Below are 20,137 nucleotides of genomic sequence, written 5' to 3'. Positions count from 1 at the left end.
AGATTATCCAGATAATCACTCTCTAAATTCAATCTTGCATATTTAATAATTCTAGGTAGAGTCAGTGGGCCTGCCCCTGGGTATGGATGAGTAAAATTACCAATATACTCATCAACAGCCATGAGTGAAGTTCAGGCTGTGGCCACTCTTCTCGCTCCTTTCTCACCCTTTCCTGGCCACAGGTCTTACCTATGGCTGGAAAGAAGTTCCCAGCTATCCTGGGAACCGGGTGCTGCTCTAGGAGGAACCATAGAAAACTAACTGGCTCAGTGTTAGTCCCTCATTACATTATTCATAAAGGAACTGTTTCTTAGCTGGTAAAATAAAACCTAGATCCTGGCATAGGAACAGAGGAAGAATAATCCAGTGACAAAGGGATACTGGACGGCTTTGGTACAATTCATATCCCCCCAAATTTGTCATGTCCTCAGGACCTCTCCACAGTTCCTGTCACCAGCATCATCGTGCCTCAGTATTGCTGTTCCTCCCATTAATAGTTTGGCTCACATGTGGAAACTATATGTCTAAACCTCCTTAGTATAGCTTAGACAGCAACTGAAACAATTACATAAACCATGAATAAAAGACAGGAAACCAAGAGGTAAGAAATCTAGAATACCATATTTCTCAATCAGGAATTATTATTAACTAGGAAGGAGTTTCAGGGAAGGCTAAATTGTATCATTTTCTTGTTTACATGATATGTATTTAGTGCCTACCTTCTGGAGAGGAAGCCCACAGTTTTCAACAGATTCCCAGAAAAATCTATGATTTTGATAACCTACATTATAACCTCCAGCTTGTCAGCCGATCCCACTGTTTCCATTACTCACATCTTGCCGGAACAGAACTCTCCTGAAGCCACCATTCTGAGGCTAGTGTGCTTGTAGGGGTGGCAGGGAGAAGGAAAATCTGGGACACAGTGTCTGTATTGCGAGGTTCAGTGGCCTGTCCCCACATGAAGAGTCTCAAGAATAAAAGGTTAATTTTACTAAGAAAAGTGGCTATTTGTTTACATGCACATTTCTGAGGATTCCGTTTCACCTTCCGGTCTGGGCTAGATTGCTGCCCCCAATCCTCCTGACTTCCTTTCTTTATTCAGCATCTATTTTCTATGCTTTGAACTGTGAAATGCGCCCAATCCTTTAAGCTTTACCTGGGCTCCTTACCCTTAGTTTTGACCTAGACCAGGTCTCCCTAATCTTCCTTAGTGGGAACCGACATTCCCGGATCTATTTTACCAATCTTGCTTCCGTGGCCCCTAACCCTCTGACACCATGGTCAGCAGGCCCAAGCTCCTCAAGGAATCTTCATCAGACAAGATTTCTAATTTGGAGCTCCTTGCCTTTCAGGTTTACAAAAGACTCAGAAAGTGTTCAAAAGACACCCATAAATATGATTTAAAATGTTGGGGGAGGGATCCCTGGGTGGCGCAGTGGTTTGGCGCCTGCCTTTGGCCCAGGGCTTGATCCTGGAGACCCGGGATCGAATCCCACGTCAGGCTCCAGGTGCATGGAGCCTGCTTCTCCCTCTGCCTATGTCTCTGCCTCTCTCTCTCCCTCTATATGACTATCATAAATAAATTAAAAAATATATATAAAAAAATAAATAAAAAAAATAAAATGGGGGAAGAAGACTCTGTGAGAAAAGCTAAAATGATCTGAAGTTCTTCATTTGGAGGGAGAAATAATCTAAAATGAATGCAGAGTAATATGGAGGATAGAAAAGTGTCTTCCAAGGAAGACAACACAAAAAAGAAAATGCTGCTAGCCTGTAGACTGAGAAAACAGGTTATCTTGGTTAGTGGTTCCCTGAAAAAATTTACAAAAGCTGTGAATTAAATTGTGCACATAATTTCAAGGGGTCAGAGACCTGCATAATATGGATTCCTTAGGGATTCATGGACCCCAAATTTGAAATCTTCTGACATAAGAAAATTTTCCGGTGATGGCTGTTAAATATGAGAATGAATAATCAAATAAGGGTGACAAATTTTCTTCTGTAAAAGGGCTTTTTTTAAAAAAAAAGATTTTATTTATTTATTCATGAGAGACAGAGAGAGAGAGGCAGAGACACAGGCAGAGGGAGAAGCAGGCTCCATGCAGGAAGCCCGATATGGGACTCGATCCCGGGTCTCCAAGATCACACCCTGGGCTGAAGGTGGCGCTTAATCGCTGAGCCACCCAGGCTGCCCTGTAAAAGGACTTTAATGGGTTGTCTGTCTTTCTGATTTTGTCTGGTTTTATTTTTTCCTCTCTTCCCTTATGATGAAACCATAAGAGACTCTTAATCATAGGAAACAAACTGAGGGTTGTTGGAGGGGAGGTGGATGTGGGGACGGGGATACTGGGGGGATGGACATTAAGGGAGGCATCTGATGTAACAAGCAGTGGGGATCATACAAGACCCGATGAATCACTGACCTCTACCTCTGAACCAATAATATATGTTTTTTTAAAAAAAGAAACAAAAGTGCTTTTAAAATATAAGTTTTTCATGGACACCTAATGTAGAGGACCACTGACATACATAGTAATTAATTAGACTGTGTTTTCTTAGTTATAAAATTATCAGATGTATGAGTTATCAAATGCAGAGTGTATCCACCTCATCCAGTGGATTCATATGCAAGAGAATGTAATCAAACTACAGCAAGAATATTATTTTTATTTGAGATCCTACTGTTTGTAGTGAGACTCTCTCATCACTAATGAGATATGCAACCCAAAGCAATTCAGTCACTTGTCTCGGGTTTCATTTCCTAATCTAGAAAATCAGAAAATGTGGACTAGACGGTATCTTAGGTCCCTTCTATTTTTGATATCCTCATGTTAAATGTCCACCAAAGATTTATTCTGGATATACAATACAAGGAAATAAGCATTATATATGCCAATTTAAGACTCACAGGATTCATTCCTCTTATAAATAATTAAAAGTCTTGGGGGCACCTGAGCGGCTCAGGGTTAAGTATCTGGCTTTTGATTTCAGCTCATGACTCAGTGTTGTGAGATCAAGCCCTATGTTGGGCTCCATGCTGGGTGTGGAGTCTGTTGAAGATTCTCTGCCTGCCTCCTGCCTCTAGTCCTCCCCACAGCTCACTCTCTTTCTAAAAAAAACCCATGAAACATAAGAATAGATAAGCTCCAATATAATAGGAGCTTAATAACTAGATTTAGGTGTCAATTCACTAAAAATACACAGATCTCTTTCTTTTGCTCCCAAAGTATAGTAAAACAGAGGGCCAATGGTGATTCCAAAACAAATTCACTTATCTATCAAAGAATCTGTTCTCAGGCAATAAGGACTTAGATTTTCTTTTTTGTTTATAACAACTGTGTGAAATACAATACATGGAAATAGAAAGAGACTATTGATTCATCTACAAATAGATACCCTGCAAGCTTGTCAGGGCAAGTTGTGACTATGCCTATATTAGCACTAACAAATTTCAATTGTTCAAGGACAGGAAAAACTAAGATTTTTTGCCTCACAGAGAACAGAGGGTAGGCTTAAAGCAGTCCTTTTTGTTGTTGTTAGCTTAAAAATCACAACTGTACAGCATGATTTTTCAGAATGCCCACATGTTTGATATTCATATCTAAATGACCTCATAAATACTGGATGCCATTCTGAAGCAGGATATTTTTAAAAAGGTAATCTGTTTTTTCTTTTTTTTTTAAGAGAGGGAGAGAGGGAGGGAGAGAGGGAGAGAGGAGGGAGGAAAGGAGAAGGCGGAGGGGCAGAAGGAGGAGAGAGAGCCCAAAGCAGGGACTGATCTCACAATCCTGAGACCATGACCTGAGACGAAATTAAAAGTCCAACATGTAACTGACAGAGCTACCCAGGCGCCCTGATAATTTTTTTTCTAAACTGACAAACTATATATTAGGTTAAAAAATCAACTGCATTAATCTTTTGGGAATGATTTTCTTGATACTGTACCACTTCCCTAGTCTTCAAGACCCCAAAAACTAAACAAGAATTTTATATGAGCTAAAAAAACAAACCAACCATGAAGTAGCATTTATTTATTTATTCCTCCACCTCCAAATTGGGAAAGAGAAAGAGGAACTTGGAAGAAGTTGTAAAAGGGAATAAATGTGATTGCTTTAAAGACGGCTGTGTTTTTACTAACAGTAATTTATTACAGAAGTCTAACATGAATAGAAAAAAGTCATTAGATCTTTGATTTTCTAAGTTGTCTCTTTTGCAGTTATATTCAGCGATAAAGGCAAAACAAAACCTATTCTGCCAAAAAGTAAAATAGAGACCATAATTGAAAATAAGAACCAGGTGCTTATAATTCATTTTTAAAAATATTTCAATCATAGCAGAACTGCAGCAATATCACCAGCTAACCTGCAAACTGCTTTCCACTTTCTTAATCAGCTGGATTCAATATATGCTCAATTCCCTGTGCTTCCATCTTCCTTCACATATTACGCCTTTGTTACAGAATTTCATGTTATATTATTTCTCTTTCTGTCCCTTTCTAGAGAGTAGGAACTGTAATTCTTTCCAACTTCCTCCAGTTCTTCAACAACTATTTACTGAAATTCTGCTCTGTAGCAGGCCTCTCTCTGCATTCCCAAAGCCTCTTACAATGCCTGGCACAAACTATGTACTCAATAAATGAAGGTTTTGTGTGAATTTTAAAATCCACTATCCTCCATATCTATTTCACTATCCCCAAACATACACACAGAAAAACAAACAAACCTTTAAGGGGCTTGCTGGAATGCTGTCATTAAGAAAATGTAAGCTTTTGCTATGGAACTGAATGGTGAAGAGTCAAACTTGTACACTGCCAACTATATCTGACACAGGGTTGACATTTACCACTTTGCTTTTTAAAGATTTTATTTATCTATTCATGAGAGACACAGAGAGAAGGCAGAGACACAGGCAGAGGGAGAAGCAGGCTCCCTACTGGGAACCGACATAGGACTCGATCCTGAAACTCCAGGATTACGCCCTGAGCTGATGGCAGATGCCCAACCGCTGAGCCACCCAGGTGTCCCGACATGTACCACTTTGAACTACAGGGTAAACATCAGATGATTAAAGTTAATTACCTGCCAACAAATGGTGCAGGGACACCTGGATATCCACACGCAAAAAGATTAGGTTGGACCCCTATCTCAAACCATATATAAAAATTAACTCAAAATGAATCAAAGATCTAAAAGTAAGAGCTGAAATTACAAAAAAATAGTTAGAAGAAATATTTGTGACCTTGGATTAGGCAATGGTTTCTTAGATATGACACCAAAAGCACAAGAACAAAAGAGAAAGAATAGATAAACTGGACATTTGTGTCAAGATTAAAAACTTCTATGCTTCAAGGGGCACTATTAAGAAAGCATAAAGAAAACCCACAGAATTCAAGAAAATTTTTGCAAATCATATATTTATTATGGGATTTATATATAAAGAACTATTGAATTGTCACAATTAAATAAAGATAAATAAGCCAATTTTAAAATGGGCAAAAGGATCTGAATGGACAATTCTGTAAAGAAGATATACAAATGTCCAATAAGCACATAAAAAAATGTTCAACATCATTAGCCATGAGGGAAATGCAGATCAAAACCATTAAATATCACTTTATACTCATCAAGATGGCTTTAATAAAGAAGACATAAAAAGTGCCAGTGAAGATGTGGATAAACTCAACTCTCATAAACTGTTGGTGGGAATGTAAAATGGTGCTGTTACTTTGGAAACTAGTTAAGAAGTTCTGCCAAAGGCTAAACACAGAGTTACAGAGGATCCTGCATTTCCTCCTGGGTACATAAACAAGAAAAATGAAAACATGTCCACACAAAAACATGCATGTGAATGGTCACAGTAGCATTATTTATAATAGTTAAAAAGTGGAAAAAAATGTTCATCAACTGATGAGTGAATAAACACAATGTGGTATATCCATATAACAGAATATTACTTGGCAATAAGACACACTGACATGTATAACAACATAGATGAATCTTGAAAATCTTATGCTAATTAAAAAGCAGTCCCAAAGGGCCACATAATATATGATTCCATTTATATGAAAAATCCAGAATAAATAAATCTACAGAAACTTAAAGTGGATTAGTGTTTGCTCAGAGGTTGGGATGAGACGACGAAGGGGTGTGGTGTTTCTTTCTGGGATAATGAAAATGTTCTGAAACTGTGACAACAGATGCACAGTTCTCTGAATATACTATGGTATGTGAATTATATCTCAATAAAGCTATGAAAAAGAAAAACAAAGAGCTAAACATCAAACTGCTAAGCCACTGGGTTCCACCCCAGCAAAATGGCTTATAGCCAAGAGCCATAATTTCCTTTATTTGTATAACAATCACCTATAGTACAAATAAGAAAATGAAAATTATTTGCTTTTTGTCCAACATGTTTTTGTACAAAATGTGTGACTCTCCGAATTCCTCAGAGATCTAAGGAATAATGCTCACCTTTTTACTGCAGTTCGTCCCCGCTCTTCCCCTAACTCTCCAGTGCCCTCACCTTACCATTTTCACACAGTACACTTTCAGTAGCAGTATACAAGTCAGTGAATTAATATTGCTCGTATCTGAGAGTTTAAGCTGGTGAAACAAATGTGCCTATGTAGGAAAAGGAAACTGTAAACAGATAACTGAAGAAAAAAATTTTTGGTTTTTTATTTTCAACAACTCAGAAAACACTGCTATTTTTGGAACCTCTAAATCACTCTGAATCTGGTCATTCTTAGTTCTCAGAGAGATTATAGGAAAAGAATGCCTATCAAAAGAAAGAAACAGGAAGAAAGATTTTAAGTCAGGTGAAGTACAATTTTTCATACTTTCTTCTGTTACAGTCACTTTAGGAAGAAAAACATCTAAGCATTTCAGCAGAATTTAAGTCAAATGTGATGAAGTCACTTCTAAACATTTAAAATTAGCATAGCATTAAAATGAGGGCTTTGAGTGTTTGCTTCAGCAGCAGATATATTAAAATGAGAGCTTTGAGGAAAGCTTTTAAAGAATTCAGGTTTCAAGGCTAGAAAAAAATTAATCAAATTTACAAATTAGCTTATTCATATTTGATCATGAATCCTTCTGTAGCTGGTCTATACAATTTTGCAAGCAATAAGCTGTTTCTTATTTGTTTTCCTGACATACCTGCAGCATTTAATTTGTGGAGACATACCTCAGAGACACTGGCTATGCAAGGAAACAAGAAAATTATTTTTAACCATACACCTTGCTTCTATGTCCTGTTATCACAACCAGGTTCTGACCACTGGGTAAGCTAAAGCTTCTCACTATTGTCAGTGTGATCTGTGATGTGTGTGATCTTTTATTAATGAATCATCTCATCCAGAACCCATTTGAGCATTTAATTAACACAAATGTCATCACAATAGACTACTGTGAAAGGATAAAAGTTCTTTTCTGAGATTAAGAAAGAAATACTTTTACTTTTCGCTGTCTTTTCTCCTTCTATGAGAAAACCAATTTGAAATAAAACAATAAAGATGAGAATTTATGCCTTGTAGGACAATGGGCACTGGGCTAGGAGACACTGGACCTAAATTCTGCACCCTGGTTCTAGCACTTAACTTTTGAGTCCTCGAAGATGACATAACTATCCTACCTACCACAAAGAATAAGGTAAGATTATATGCGAAAGTCCTCTGACACGGAAAACACTGTGATAGTGTAACATATAAAGTAAGGCTTTAGCCTGCATAAGTACTGTATATAAATAAATACGAGGGTAGTAGAATTCCTCTTAGACATGATTTTTTGTTCTTCTGCCTCTACCTGACCCATGCAGGCTTCTGGAGTATCACTGTGGGCCTTGAAGTTGGTGGACTTTCCTCTTTGGCAAAGTCACCAGTTTCAGCCTCTGGTCATGATTCATTTTTAGTGGCACCCTGGAGTAGACAAGATCAATCACCAATCACCCTAATATTCCCTTAAAGGGGGCTTCACTACATTTTTCATATCATGGCCCACACAATGCGATATGATTTACACATCCACGGCACACTGTGATAACAAAGAGGGTCTCCGGCTGCCCTGTACCCATCTACCTGCCTAGTGGCTGGGGGGCTGGCTGTAGCAGCCACATCTCTAACGGTTGGGAAGCTCTGACTTGCAGCAACCTCTCACTTTCCTTATGCAGAGGGGAAGGGCATAGTCATCAAATCCAGAAACCATAATGGTAATAACCAGAATGTTTAAAATAAGAATAGAAAGCAGGCCCAGGTCTATCCAGATTCAGATGCAGTATAACTTAGTGATGACTACTGCCAAAGCAGAGGTTGAAGAGTTTGAATGTAGGGGTAGAAGAGGAAATACAGACTCTCTCCTAGGTGTCCATTAAGACCCAGGTAAACAAGGAAAGTAAAAGGCCACAGAGTAGCTGTGAAACGTGAGCTGATGTGGACACACATACATTCCATTTTCAGAGTCCACACACCAGTGACCAAACATCCAGAAATAGGTTTTACCTTTCACTTGTGCCATGTGACAGCTGTCTGTCAAAATGAGGTCAAGGCTGCTCAGCACAGCACTGACACACAGTACTGATAAGACTATTTCTGCTCTTGGTCGGATGTTTCTAATCTAAACTTGTCCTAGATAAAGAAAATAAGACTGAAACAAAATTATAAAATAAAATGGGCTGTGTTGCCTGCAAGCCTCATTATTGGTGGATGACAGGAAGCAGTTTCCTCTGCTCCCTTTGCAGCCTCTCCCACTGTAGCTAAGTCCTCCATAAGTCAACAAAGGCTAGCCCTCATCCCCATCCAAGGCTGCTTCAGGAACTGCTGCAGTTGCCAACACCACACTGAATACCCAGCCTGCAGGGCTCTGTGCACACACCAGGGCCCGCAGAGTCCCTATCATCCACAGCACCTGGGACATCAACATAAAAATGGAGAGCACACTTTCCTGCGGATGAACATTCATTTCAGAGGTAGTGTGCACAGGCTACTATAACAAAATAACACAGACTGGGTGGCCTCAACACACATCTATTTTTCATAGCTTTGGAAGCTGGGAAGTTGAGTCAAGGTGCCAGCAGATTCAGTTCCTGGTGAGACCCTCTTCCTCATGTGCAGCGGCCTTCCAGCTGTACTTCTTCATACGGGGGACAGAGCCAGAGGGGGTACAAGCTCTCTGGTCTCTTCTAAGGGTACTAATCCCATCATGGGGATTCTGTCCTCATGACCTCATCCAACCCATGGGGATTAGGACCTCAACATGAGTTTAGGGGAGGGCACATTCAGTCTGTAACAGAGGTTCTTGCCAAATGCTCTGGAGATATGAGAGGCAGGAGTCATAAAATCTAGCAAATCACAGTAACAAAACATACATGTTTCTTCAGAGCCCATGTATACAAGTGCGTGTAGGCATAAGTATGTCTACATATGCATACAGAACCTTGGTGGTAGTTACATACCCATTTATTTCTATGAAACTTCATAGTTTACAACATGTGTTAGTGGCGATTTACTTTGAAATCTAGTATATTTTTAACTACTCACAACTTCTAGGAAGGCCAGCTTCGTAATCACATACATATCTTTGTTGTTATGTGGTTCTTTAAGGCACAAGATGTCTTTACTTTGAAAAGAACTACCAACAAGTCCTGGATAACAGGAAAAGAACTTTGAAAGAATTCGGACACCTCGATTACTGAAGTCTCCTTTTTTCTAGGTGCCTTCAGTTATGTCACCTCTCCCAGTTGATGGAACATATCCACCTTTTGTTCTGCAGACTTTTCTCCGACTCATAATCTGGGACAACTGTGAAATCATAGAGTAACCGATTGCTTCACAACCATCTTTACTTGGGAACCAAGAGCGACAACTACACTATTTAGGAATCTGTGACTTGTGAATTTTCGGTCTTTAAGCTGCAACTCCCTATTTTAACTATTTCACTTCAAGTTGATAATTACTTCTTATGCAAATGCATAAAAATAAGATAGCCCTTAAGTTTTGTTTTATAAAAAATACAATTTATTCTGTTCTAACATATGAATGTTAGAGTCACAAAGAATTAATTTTTCTTTTGCCATGTTAAAATGCACTATTGTGTTTACATTGTAAGTAAAAATAACTATGCAAGCAAGTTTTTTCCTACACACAAGATTCATGGCATAAAATGTTTTCTGAATTGAGAGTTTCAACTGGGTTTGCCAAACACATGACTGTCCATAGTGGAATCATCTGTACACCCACATGTAACTTTGAAATACAGTTCTATAAGTTTGGGGCCTATGCCAAACTTTCCAGCAGCAAGCAAGACTGAGATATTGGCCTGGAAAGCAGGCCTGGCTAAGGAACTCCAGAGAAACAATGAATGCCTTATATAAAACTTCTGAAAATGACAGATACCAAGGCATAAAAGTCATACATTTCCAAGGTAATCAGATCAATAATTGTGTCATTTATTGTCACTATTAGTTAATATTTACTGTAATGATTAATTTTACTGGTCAACTTGACTGTTCATAGGGTGCCCAGATTAAACATTTCTAGGTGTGTCTGTGACGTATTTCTGGATGAGATTACCATTTATATCACTGGATTTAAGAAGACAGATGGCCCTCCCCACAGTGAGTGGGCATCAGTCAATCTCTCGGGGGCCTTCACAGAACAAAGAGTAGAGGAAAGAGAAATTCGCCCCCTTTTTCCTGCCTCACTGGTGAGCTGGGACATCTCATCTCATCTTGCCTCAGGAAAAGATGGCAGACTATGGGACTGTTTTTAATCTGTTTCTCTGGAGAACCCTGACTAATGCATTTACCTGACATTTACCTAATGGCAGCAGTGAACATAACCTTCAATGGCAGATAGAGAAAGTAGAGCTTCTGATTCCCAGAGAAGGGAATTACCTCTCAGGAGAAAAATCTCTCAAATGTGCTTTTCTCAGCTGGTTATACAGAATTCAGATTTACTCTCTCCTATAGCTTATGCTACAAATAGTAACAAAAGCATCTATAATCTAGTTAGAAAAAGAAATAGAGTTGGAAGATCTGGTTCAAATTCCAGCTTTGCTGCTTGTGGCCTTGGCAGGGCTCAGATTCCTTCTTCTGTAGAAATAAGCTAATAAAACATCTCATATAATTGATGTGTATTATATATATATAGCGAGGCATTCACTTAAAGAGTCTTTAAAATTTCCTTTTATTATCCCATAAATTATAAACATTAAATTCTTATCTTTCTGCTCAGGTTTCTACTTTATATATTTATGACCTTCAAGGATGACTACTTTCAAGGGTAAGGTTATGGACTGAATGTCTATGTCCTACCCCCCCCCCCCCATATTCATATGTTGAAGCCCTAATTTCCAATGTGATGGTATTAGGAGGCAGGGGTCTTCGGGAGATGATTAGGTTTAGATGAGGTCATGAAAATGAGGCCCCTATGATGAGATTAGTGCCCTTAAAAGAAGAGACCAGAGATAACTAGTTCCATCTCCATCTCTCTCCCTCTCTCCTCCTTTCCCTACTTCTCCTCACCCTCCCATGAAGTCAAAGAAGATGGTCAACCACAAGCCAAGAAGTGAACTTCCAACCAGAAACTGAATTGGCTGACACCCAGGTCATAGGAATTCAGAGCCTCCAGAACTGTAAGAACTATAAGAACTGTAAAAAAAATCAATGTCTGATGTTTAAACTACTCAACTTATGGTATTTTGTTATGGTAGCCTGAGCCTAATGAGACAGATAGCATTCTTCACTCATTTGCATGTAAATGTTCTTGTTTCTTGTTTTCAAAGAAATAAAACTCTTTTTATTGCTTTACACCTCCTTTTTATTGCTTTACACCTGGGAAAAGATACTAATTGGCTTCTTTTTTTTTCAAAAGTACAGAATATACTTTCTTCTTTTGACCCACATATGGGTCAAAAGATATACAAGATATGGATTATCACCACCATTTTTACAGACAAAGAAACAAAGTACAGTAACAATTTTGGAGATCTCACCAGGGATAACAGAAGCCATTTCTGATTAATCTAACTTAGATTTTGATAATTTCAGACTCCTCTCAGCTAAAACAACTTTATGGACCTGATTTTATCCATTGATTTTGTGAATAACACCAGAAAGGGATTCAGCAAGATACTGGTTTAACCACAGGCAAAGTATTTTTTCAGTATTATAGGGTAAAACTTAAAGTTTACTCTCCAAGATGTTTCATTCAAACTCCAGCACTTAAGGCCAAAGTTGGCTCTTGGGGGTGTTCTACCAAGACCCAGAGAATGCAGAAAGATAAGACAGAATGAAGTGTACAACAACAGCTGCCACATTTTAACATGTTGGAGCTATTTTAAAATCCTATTGCTTCGATTGACTTTCTGTGCATATAGGTCTGTTTTCCCTATCCCAACATCCATCTTATTCAAGGAGTTTTCAATTAGTACATGAAACCAAAGGGTCAGAGTGCTTGAGGAGGATACAAATGATCTCTAACCGAAATTACTCTAATTGGTGCTTCCATTGCATTTCATAAAAACTGTTCTATCCAAATAGGGATATCCTCAAGGATGCATTATCCAGAAGATTTATCTAGAATTCTATCCAGAATGCATATCCAGAAGCATTATCTATATATGTTCCCACTACCTTTTATTTTTTTTTTTAATTTTTATTTATTTATGATAGTCACACAGAGACACAGGCAGAGGGAGAAGCAGGCTCCATGCACTGGGAGCCCGACGTGGGACTCGATCCCGGGTCTCCAGGATCACGCCCTGGGCCAAAGGCAGGCGCTAAACCGCTGCGCCACCCAGGGATCCCCCTACTACCTTTTAAAATCACACTTTTAGAAAGTACTATACAAATCTACTGTGTCTTATTCTGGAGAGCCTAGGTGACAGAAAATCTTTGATTTCTAGAAATAGTCAAATCCTCTGACTAGTGAATAAAAGTTGATGAGCCAGGTAGGTAATTCTGCTTCAGATTAAAATAATAAATGTGGCTATAAGATAAAAACAATAATTCTTACATGGCATCTACACACTGACTCCTCAAATGCATCATGTTCTTTCCTACCTCAGGATTCCTGAATAATTGTTCCTACTTCTTGAAATCTTTTTATAGCATCTTGTTTTCACTCATAAAAGAGTAAAGCCACACTGAAAAGAGGCCTTCCTTGAAACCTTAATGCCAGAGTGGCCTAGCTCCACATCCATGTTTGTTTTTTCAGTAATAGTTGGCATGGTTTATTAATTTTTTGTTATTACTGCTTTTGTCTCTTTGTCTCAACCTGTGCTGTCCAGTATGGTATCCATTAGACACATGTGGCAACTTAAATTTAAATTCAAATAAATTACAGAAAAAAATGATGAATTGGATATCATCAAAATTAAAACTCTGTTCCTTGAAAAACACTGTTGAAAGAATAAAATGACCAGCCACAGAATGGGAGAAAATGTCTGCAAATCACATGTATGATAAAGAACTTGAATCAGAATATACAAGTAACTCTAAAAATCAGTAATACAAAAACTAAGAATCCAACTAAAATTGGGCAAAATATCTGTTAGCACTTCACTAACGATAACACATGGATGACAAGTTAGCACATAAAAAGATGCTCAACAACAACAACAACAAAAAGATGCTCAACATCACTAGTCATTAGGGAAATGGAGATCAAGACCACAGTGAAATACCATATTATACCCTCTAAAAGGGGGTAATCAAAAAGTGTGGGTGAAGATGTGGAGAAATGAGACTCATGCACTGTTGGTGGGAATGTAAAACCACTTTGGTAAACAATTTGACAGTTTCTTAAAATGTTAAACATACATCTAAAATCTGACCCAGCCATTCAATGCTTGAGTGTTTACTCAAAAGAAGTGAAAGCAGAGGTCCACACGAAGGCTTGTAAATGAATGTTCACTGCAGTTTTATTTGGAGTAGCCAAAACCTACTAACAGGTGAATGGATAAACAAACTGTGGCTTCTCTACATGATGAAATACTACTCAGCAATGAAATGAACTACTGGTATATGCAAAAACATTAATGAATCCTAAAATAATTATACTGAATTAAAGAAGCCAAAAAAATACATAGTATGATTCCATTTACATGTAATTCTTGAAAATGCAAATTAATCTACAGTGACAGAAAACAGACCAATGGTTGCCTAAGAATGGGGAGCAAACCAAGGGATTAGAAAGGGACATAAACTTTGGGGTTTATGATAAATATGTTCATTATCGTAACTGTTGTGATGGTTTCACAATTATATGCATGTACCAAAGCTTACAGATTTATATACTTCAAATACGTAGTTTCCTGTATTATGCCTCAGTATCCTGTATTATGTATCCTGTATTATGCCTCAGTGAGACTGTTAAAAAATTTTGTTCCTCGGTTGCACTAATCACATGTCAAGTGTTCAACAGCCACATGTAGCTAGTGGCCATCAAACTCGACATTGTAGATAAACAGCAGTTCCATCAGCACAGAAAGTTTTAGTCAACAGCAAAGCTCCAAACCAGAGGGTGAGCAAACTATACGCCAGGGACCCACCACCTGTTTTTCTAAACACAGTTTTACAGGAAGACAATTATGCCCAGTTATTTACATACTGCCTATGCTGTTTTATCACTACAACAGCAAAGTGCGTAGCTGCAACAGAGACCTCATGGTCGACAAACCTAAATTATTTACTATCTGGACCGTTAAGAAAAGGTTTGCTGATTCTGGTCTAAATCAAACACTCTGGGGATCCCTGGGTGGCGCAGCGGTTTGGCGCCTGCCTTTGGCCCAGGGCGCGATCCTGGAGACCCGGGATCGAATCCCACATCGGGCTCCCGGTGCATGGAGCCTGCTTCTCCCTCTGCCTGTGTCTCTGCCTCTCTCTCTCTCTCTCTCTCTGTGACTATCATAAATAAATAAAAATTAAAAAAAAAAAACACTCTGAATACAGGGGCTCTATCTGTCCTGTCACTGCTGTATTACCCAACTAGTGCTTACTGAGTACCTCGTATGTAGCACTGTCCTAGGCACTGGAGAGGCAGCCTTGAACAGTACAGATAAGATCCCTATTCTCATGGTTTTCACAATCTGGTGAAGGGTTCAGATAACATAAGAAGTAAATAAGAAGCAAGGATGAATGCTACGATGAATATAAAACAGAGATATAGAGCAAGAGTGAGGGTGGCAACTTCCATTTGGTAGTCAGGACAGGCATCTGAGAAGCCCTAACATCTGAACACCATGGGAGAGTCAACACTGCAAAGTCCTATGGCAGAAGCAGAGAGAAGAGCACCACCCAAGGCCTCAGAAGAGGAATGAATCTGAATACCTGATGTGTAAAAAAGAAGGCCTGTGTGGCTGGAGAATACACAAGGTAGAAAAGGGAATGAGATGGGAGAGATAGAGAAGGCTATTTTATCCTAAATATGATGGAAAGCCACTACAGGATTTTAAGCAAGTGAGCAATGTGATCAACTTACACTTTTAAAGATCACTCTGGTGCTAACTGGAAACTGGGTCAGGAAAGAGCAAGCGAGATGTTAGACAAGTGAGGGAGTCTCTGTAAACGTACAAGGGAGAGATGGTGGTGGTCAGGCTTGGGCTACAGTGATAGCCCTGAGATGAAGTGGAGAAATTCAAGATATGTTTTGAAGTAATAGTTGACTGGCCTTTCTGATGGTTGCTGTAGAGTAAGGAAATAACAGGAGTCAAAAATGAATCCCAGAGTTTGGCTTGAACAAGTGGGACACAGTATGTACCACAAATATGGGAGAAACTATAAACAATCAGAGCTAATACTTACTGAGTGCTTATTATAGGACAGTAGTCACTCAATTTCACATTTCATATTCCTAACAATCTTGAATAGTAGGTAGTACTGTCGTGTTCATTTTATAAATAGAAAACTATAGGTTACAGTTAAGGTCAGAAAGATAGGACCAACTCAGCGGAGACTTGAACCTGGGTCTTCACATTCCAAATTTCACTACATTGTATGAAACTGCCCCCTTAACAGTAACATTCTAGGCAATGGCAGGACCACAGGATTAACAGCGGTCTCTCTAGGATGACTAGCTTGAAAGACACTATTGTTTTGCTTCTTTCCATTATTTAAGATCACCTTGTTTTCATAGAATAAAAGATGCTTTTATTTCAAAGCACTTTCTGCAGAATTATCCCTTTGATTCCCATTTTATAAATGAGGAAGCTGAAACAAGTCAAGTGATTTCCTCAAGATCATTAAGATATCAACAGAACAAGAAGTAAAAGCCAGATGAACTGATTCCATGCAGTGATCTGGCCAATAAACTTGTCTTTAAAAATATGGACCATTCAGAAAGAAAACCACACAACTGTTTTACATCAATACCCAAAATACACATACATATATGAAATAAAGAATACAAACCTGCACTCACTAATTTGCTAGGATTTTTCTATTTAATTTTTTATAATGTTGATTATAACTGGCAGTTAAAAAAAACATTGATCTAAGCCTTGATAATTAACACTACAACCACATGGTAGACTTTTTTAGAAATAAGTCTCGTGACTCACTAAAACTACCAAACACCAAAGAACGCAAGATGAAACATTAAAAAAGATCAATCTGTCGAGTATTTGGGTTACATGACGACTGGAGTCTATGAGAGTATGGACTCCAGAGAATGACAATGATACCATGAACCATCCTTTGGAAGTATTTTTTATTACGATTACCTTCTATTGCTAATATGGAGGCCTGAAATCAAGGCGTGCCTGCTAATGTTTAAGATAAGCAAGGATGTACTTTTATGGGGGGGGGAAAAAAACCACATTAAAAGCAAAAGAAAAGATTTCTTCAATCTCGTCTTTGCTCCAAAGGAAGTAAAAAGCTACAGAATGACCAGGATTAGCAAAATCTATTTCCAAAAGAAAGACACACTGCTGGTAATGTGACAGCCCATTATGATGTATAAGGAAGGTTAGCATCTTAAGGACAATGGTTCAAGATGTGAGGCTATCTTTCATTTAATGGACAAGTACTACTTGATAAATGATCAAGCTACTCCAGTGTTCTTTGCCAGGATGTTTCATTTCCCTTAGTAAAGGAAGACAGCTGTCCGGGAATATAAATCTTTGATTATTCCCAATTCCTTAAGTTTACAAGAATTAAAAAAAAAATGCTTTCAGATCTGTGTCAATTACTTTGAACATTCATTTACCTTCCTGAATGTGGCGCTAGCCTGGTAAATTCTCACACACACACACACACACACACACACACACGCACACGCAGGCGCGCGCCACCCTGCATCTCATCTAAGAAGAAGAAAAGCAACAAGGACAAACCACAGCCTCCATACATCAAAGGCTGCCAGCACTTCAGCGCACGGTCACCAAGCTCGCAGGCACTCCCAGGTGGTCCCGCACACACTCGGGCGCTCTCAGCTCTGCTCCACCGACCTCCATCCACCAGGCTCCTGGTGCGCGCAGCCTCACGGAAGACTGTGGGGTCCCGGCCACCCGAAGGCCGGCACAGCCGCTGGGGGAAACGCGGTGCCTCCGGACATCTCTTAAGGACGGTCATCCCTCTAAGCCCAAGTTGTTTCCAGAGACGCTGGAAGGGCACCCTCAGGGCACAGGGCAAAAAGGGGCCAATACCAGAAGGTGGGGGGGGGGGGGGCGGAGGAAGAGCAGACACGGCCCGAAACGCCCCAGTTCGGTCCGCGGGGAGCGGGGCAGCCGAGGCCGGCGGCTCGGGGCCACGTGCCCTTGCCCAGGGGCCCCTCTCCCCGGCGCCAGCTGCACGGGTGCCCGGGGTGCCCGGGGTGCCCGGGAGCCGCACGCCACAAGTTGCCGCCCGTCCCCGCTCCCGGCGCCCACGGGGCCCACGCGCGCCGCCCCACGCCCCGCCGCCTGGGGGGCCTGGGGGGCCAGGGGGGCCAGGGGACCCCGCGGGGCGAAGGCCGCCGGGCCGGCCCCGAGCCCCCAGCCCCTCCGCCGCAGCCCACGGGCCCCGCCCCGCCCGCGTCCAGGCCCAACTAAGCCTCCGCGCCCCTGCGGTCTGGACCGTTAGCATCCCAGGCATACCTGCGCGTCCGAGCGCCGCCGCCGAGCCCGGGTCGCCGTGGGGGCGCCGCGCCGGGCGCAGGAAGCACCCCCTCCCCACCACGACCCCCCCCCCCCCGCCGAGCGTCGGTGTCCAGGTGAGGGGCTGAGCGCCGCAGCCGCCCGCCTACCTTCCTGGCGCGGGGGGCCGCCGCCGCGGGCCCTGACCCCTCGGAGCTGACCTCGTCCGCAGGCGGTGAGCGCCCGGGGGACCCGGGGGCGCCCCCAGGGCACCCGGCGGGGCGGGGAGAGGCGAGGCCCCGGTGGCCGCCCGCGCGCCCCGACCGGAGGAGGAGCCCGGCCGCCGGTCCCGCGGCGGGTGGAAACGGGGAGGGAGGCTGCGGGGGCCGCTCCCGGAGCGGTTACGACTCTAGACGCCAAGGGCCCCGGGGTCTCGGGCTGACTCGGGGCACGGCGGCGCCGGAGGGCGGGGACGGCGGGAACGTCCCGGGACTCACGCAGCGGGCCGCGAGCCTCGAGCGTTAAGTCCCCGCGGCGGCGCGGAGGGAGCGCGGGGGGAGCGCGGGGGGCGCGCGCCGGGAGTGGGGCGGCGGCGGCGGCGGGCGCGGGGCGCCGCTCCGTGTCCTCACCTTCTTGGTGCCGGGGCCTCCGGCGAGCCGAGACACGCCTGTCAGCGAAGAGGAGCGCCCCGGCTGCCCCCCTAGAGTCTCCTGCTGGGGGGACATCGCTTCCATGAAGAAGACTTTCCCGCAAACCCCAGCCAGGAGGAGGCTACGCGGTCATGGCCGCGGGGCCGCGGCCGGAGGGGCGAGGACGCGCGGGCCCGAGCGGCTGCCGCGCTAGGCAGGGCGCCGGGCTCCGGGCTCCGGGTGCGGGCGGCGCGCCTCCCGTCGGGGCCATGCACCGCCGCTGCGCTCGGCACCGCGGGCTGCAGGCGATTGCGGCGGCGACCGCCCGCCCGCGCCGCAGCCCGCCCCGCCTCGGGCCCGCCCCCTCCGCGCCAGGCGCCCCGCGCGGGGACCCGCCCCCGGCCGCCGTCCTCGGGCCGCGGCGCTCCCAGCGGCTGCCTCGCTCTGCGGCGCACGGGCCGGGCGCGTCCCTGAAGGCACGGGTCTGCGAGGGTCCGGGCGACCGACTGACCTTGCCAGCCCGCGGCGGCTCCCCGGCCCGTGTCACGAACCGGAGCCTCTGAGCGCGGACGCGCGCCCCTCCCGCCCTCCCGCCGCTCCCGCCGCTCCCGCCGCCTGCCCACGCGCGCCCGACCCCAGCTCGGCCCGCGCTGCGCCCGCGGGGAACGGCGACGCGGCAGCGCGTGCGGCGGCGCAGTCGAACCGAGGACTTGCGGTGATTTCGGCCTCCCTTCCACCGGGTTGCGGAGGGGTCCCCCCCACCCGAACCCGCACGCCCACCCCCGCCCCCGAGGCCTGGGGCGGGGGCTGCGCGTCGCAGGGTGCCGCGGCTGCGCACATTGGGAAGCCCCCAGCATCGCCTGACCTCTGGAGCAATCCCGAACGTTAGTTAGCCTGTTTGGGGAGCCCTCGTTGGCTTCTGCAGCGGGGCTCTGCAGCCCCAGCACAATTTGCACCAGCGGTTTCCGCTGTCTGCGGCTGCAAGGACCTGGGCATTCCAAACGTCAAAGCGCAATTAAGGAAAATGCAGGCAAGAGAGAGGACTCTGAAATTTGGCTTAGCCATTGAGAAGGCTACAATATGTGGAAGTGTTTATCAGATATCTGCGCCGAGAGCATAACTTCCTGACAGCCCAAATAGTGGCAAATTTTTTTAAGGCCAAAGAATAATCAGAGGGAGGGGTTTTGGAGCCAACCCCGGTCTAGTTGAGCGTTGCTGCACTTTGCAGGACCAGCTGACTGGTGCAGATGATTCGGTAGGTGGCATTCTTCCCTTGGAGTCAGGACTACATAAAGGGCGGATTAGAGATGAAGGACACCACTCCATGATACTATGTTGTATGTTGTAGAAGGGGGTTTGTTTGTTTTTGTTATTTAAAAAAAAAAAAAGAACTGAGGTTCCTGTGGGATTGGGCAGTTATCAGGACAGGTTGTAGAAGAATAGGGCTCTGGCCGGCTCTGT

General features: G+C 43.2%; 1 protein-coding gene across 4 annotated transcripts in view; it reads right to left on the bottom strand.

Moving 5' to 3' along the window:
* ARHGAP20 (Rho GTPase activating protein 20) overlaps nucleotides 1–18,893 on the bottom strand; it is a 140,337-nt gene extending 121,444 nt beyond the window's left edge. Inside the window, exon 1 of one of the 4 annotated variants that reach the window (XM_025465590.3) lies at nucleotides 18,677–18,893. In XM_025465590.3, coding sequence (XP_025321375.1) covers nucleotides 18,677–18,781 — 105 coding nt within the window. In that variant the 5' untranslated portion in view covers nucleotides 18,782–18,893. Of the gene's footprint in view, nucleotides 1–17,341; nucleotides 17,417–17,441; nucleotides 17,592–18,217; nucleotides 18,367–18,676 lie in introns of those variants that run through there. The other 3 variants (XM_025465595.3, XM_025465591.3, XM_025465592.3) reach the window with 3 other exon arrangements.
* Between the last annotated feature and the right edge of the window lie 1,244 nt (nucleotides 18,894–20,137).

This window comes from Canis lupus, chromosome 5 (assembly GCF_003254725.2).
Source record: "Canis lupus dingo isolate Sandy chromosome 5, ASM325472v2, whole genome shotgun sequence".
NCBI lineage: Eukaryota > Metazoa > Chordata > Mammalia > Carnivora > Canidae > Canis > Canis lupus.
The sequence above is the reverse complement of the archived record's forward strand: the minus strand, read 5'-3'. Positions and strand labels throughout refer to the sequence as shown.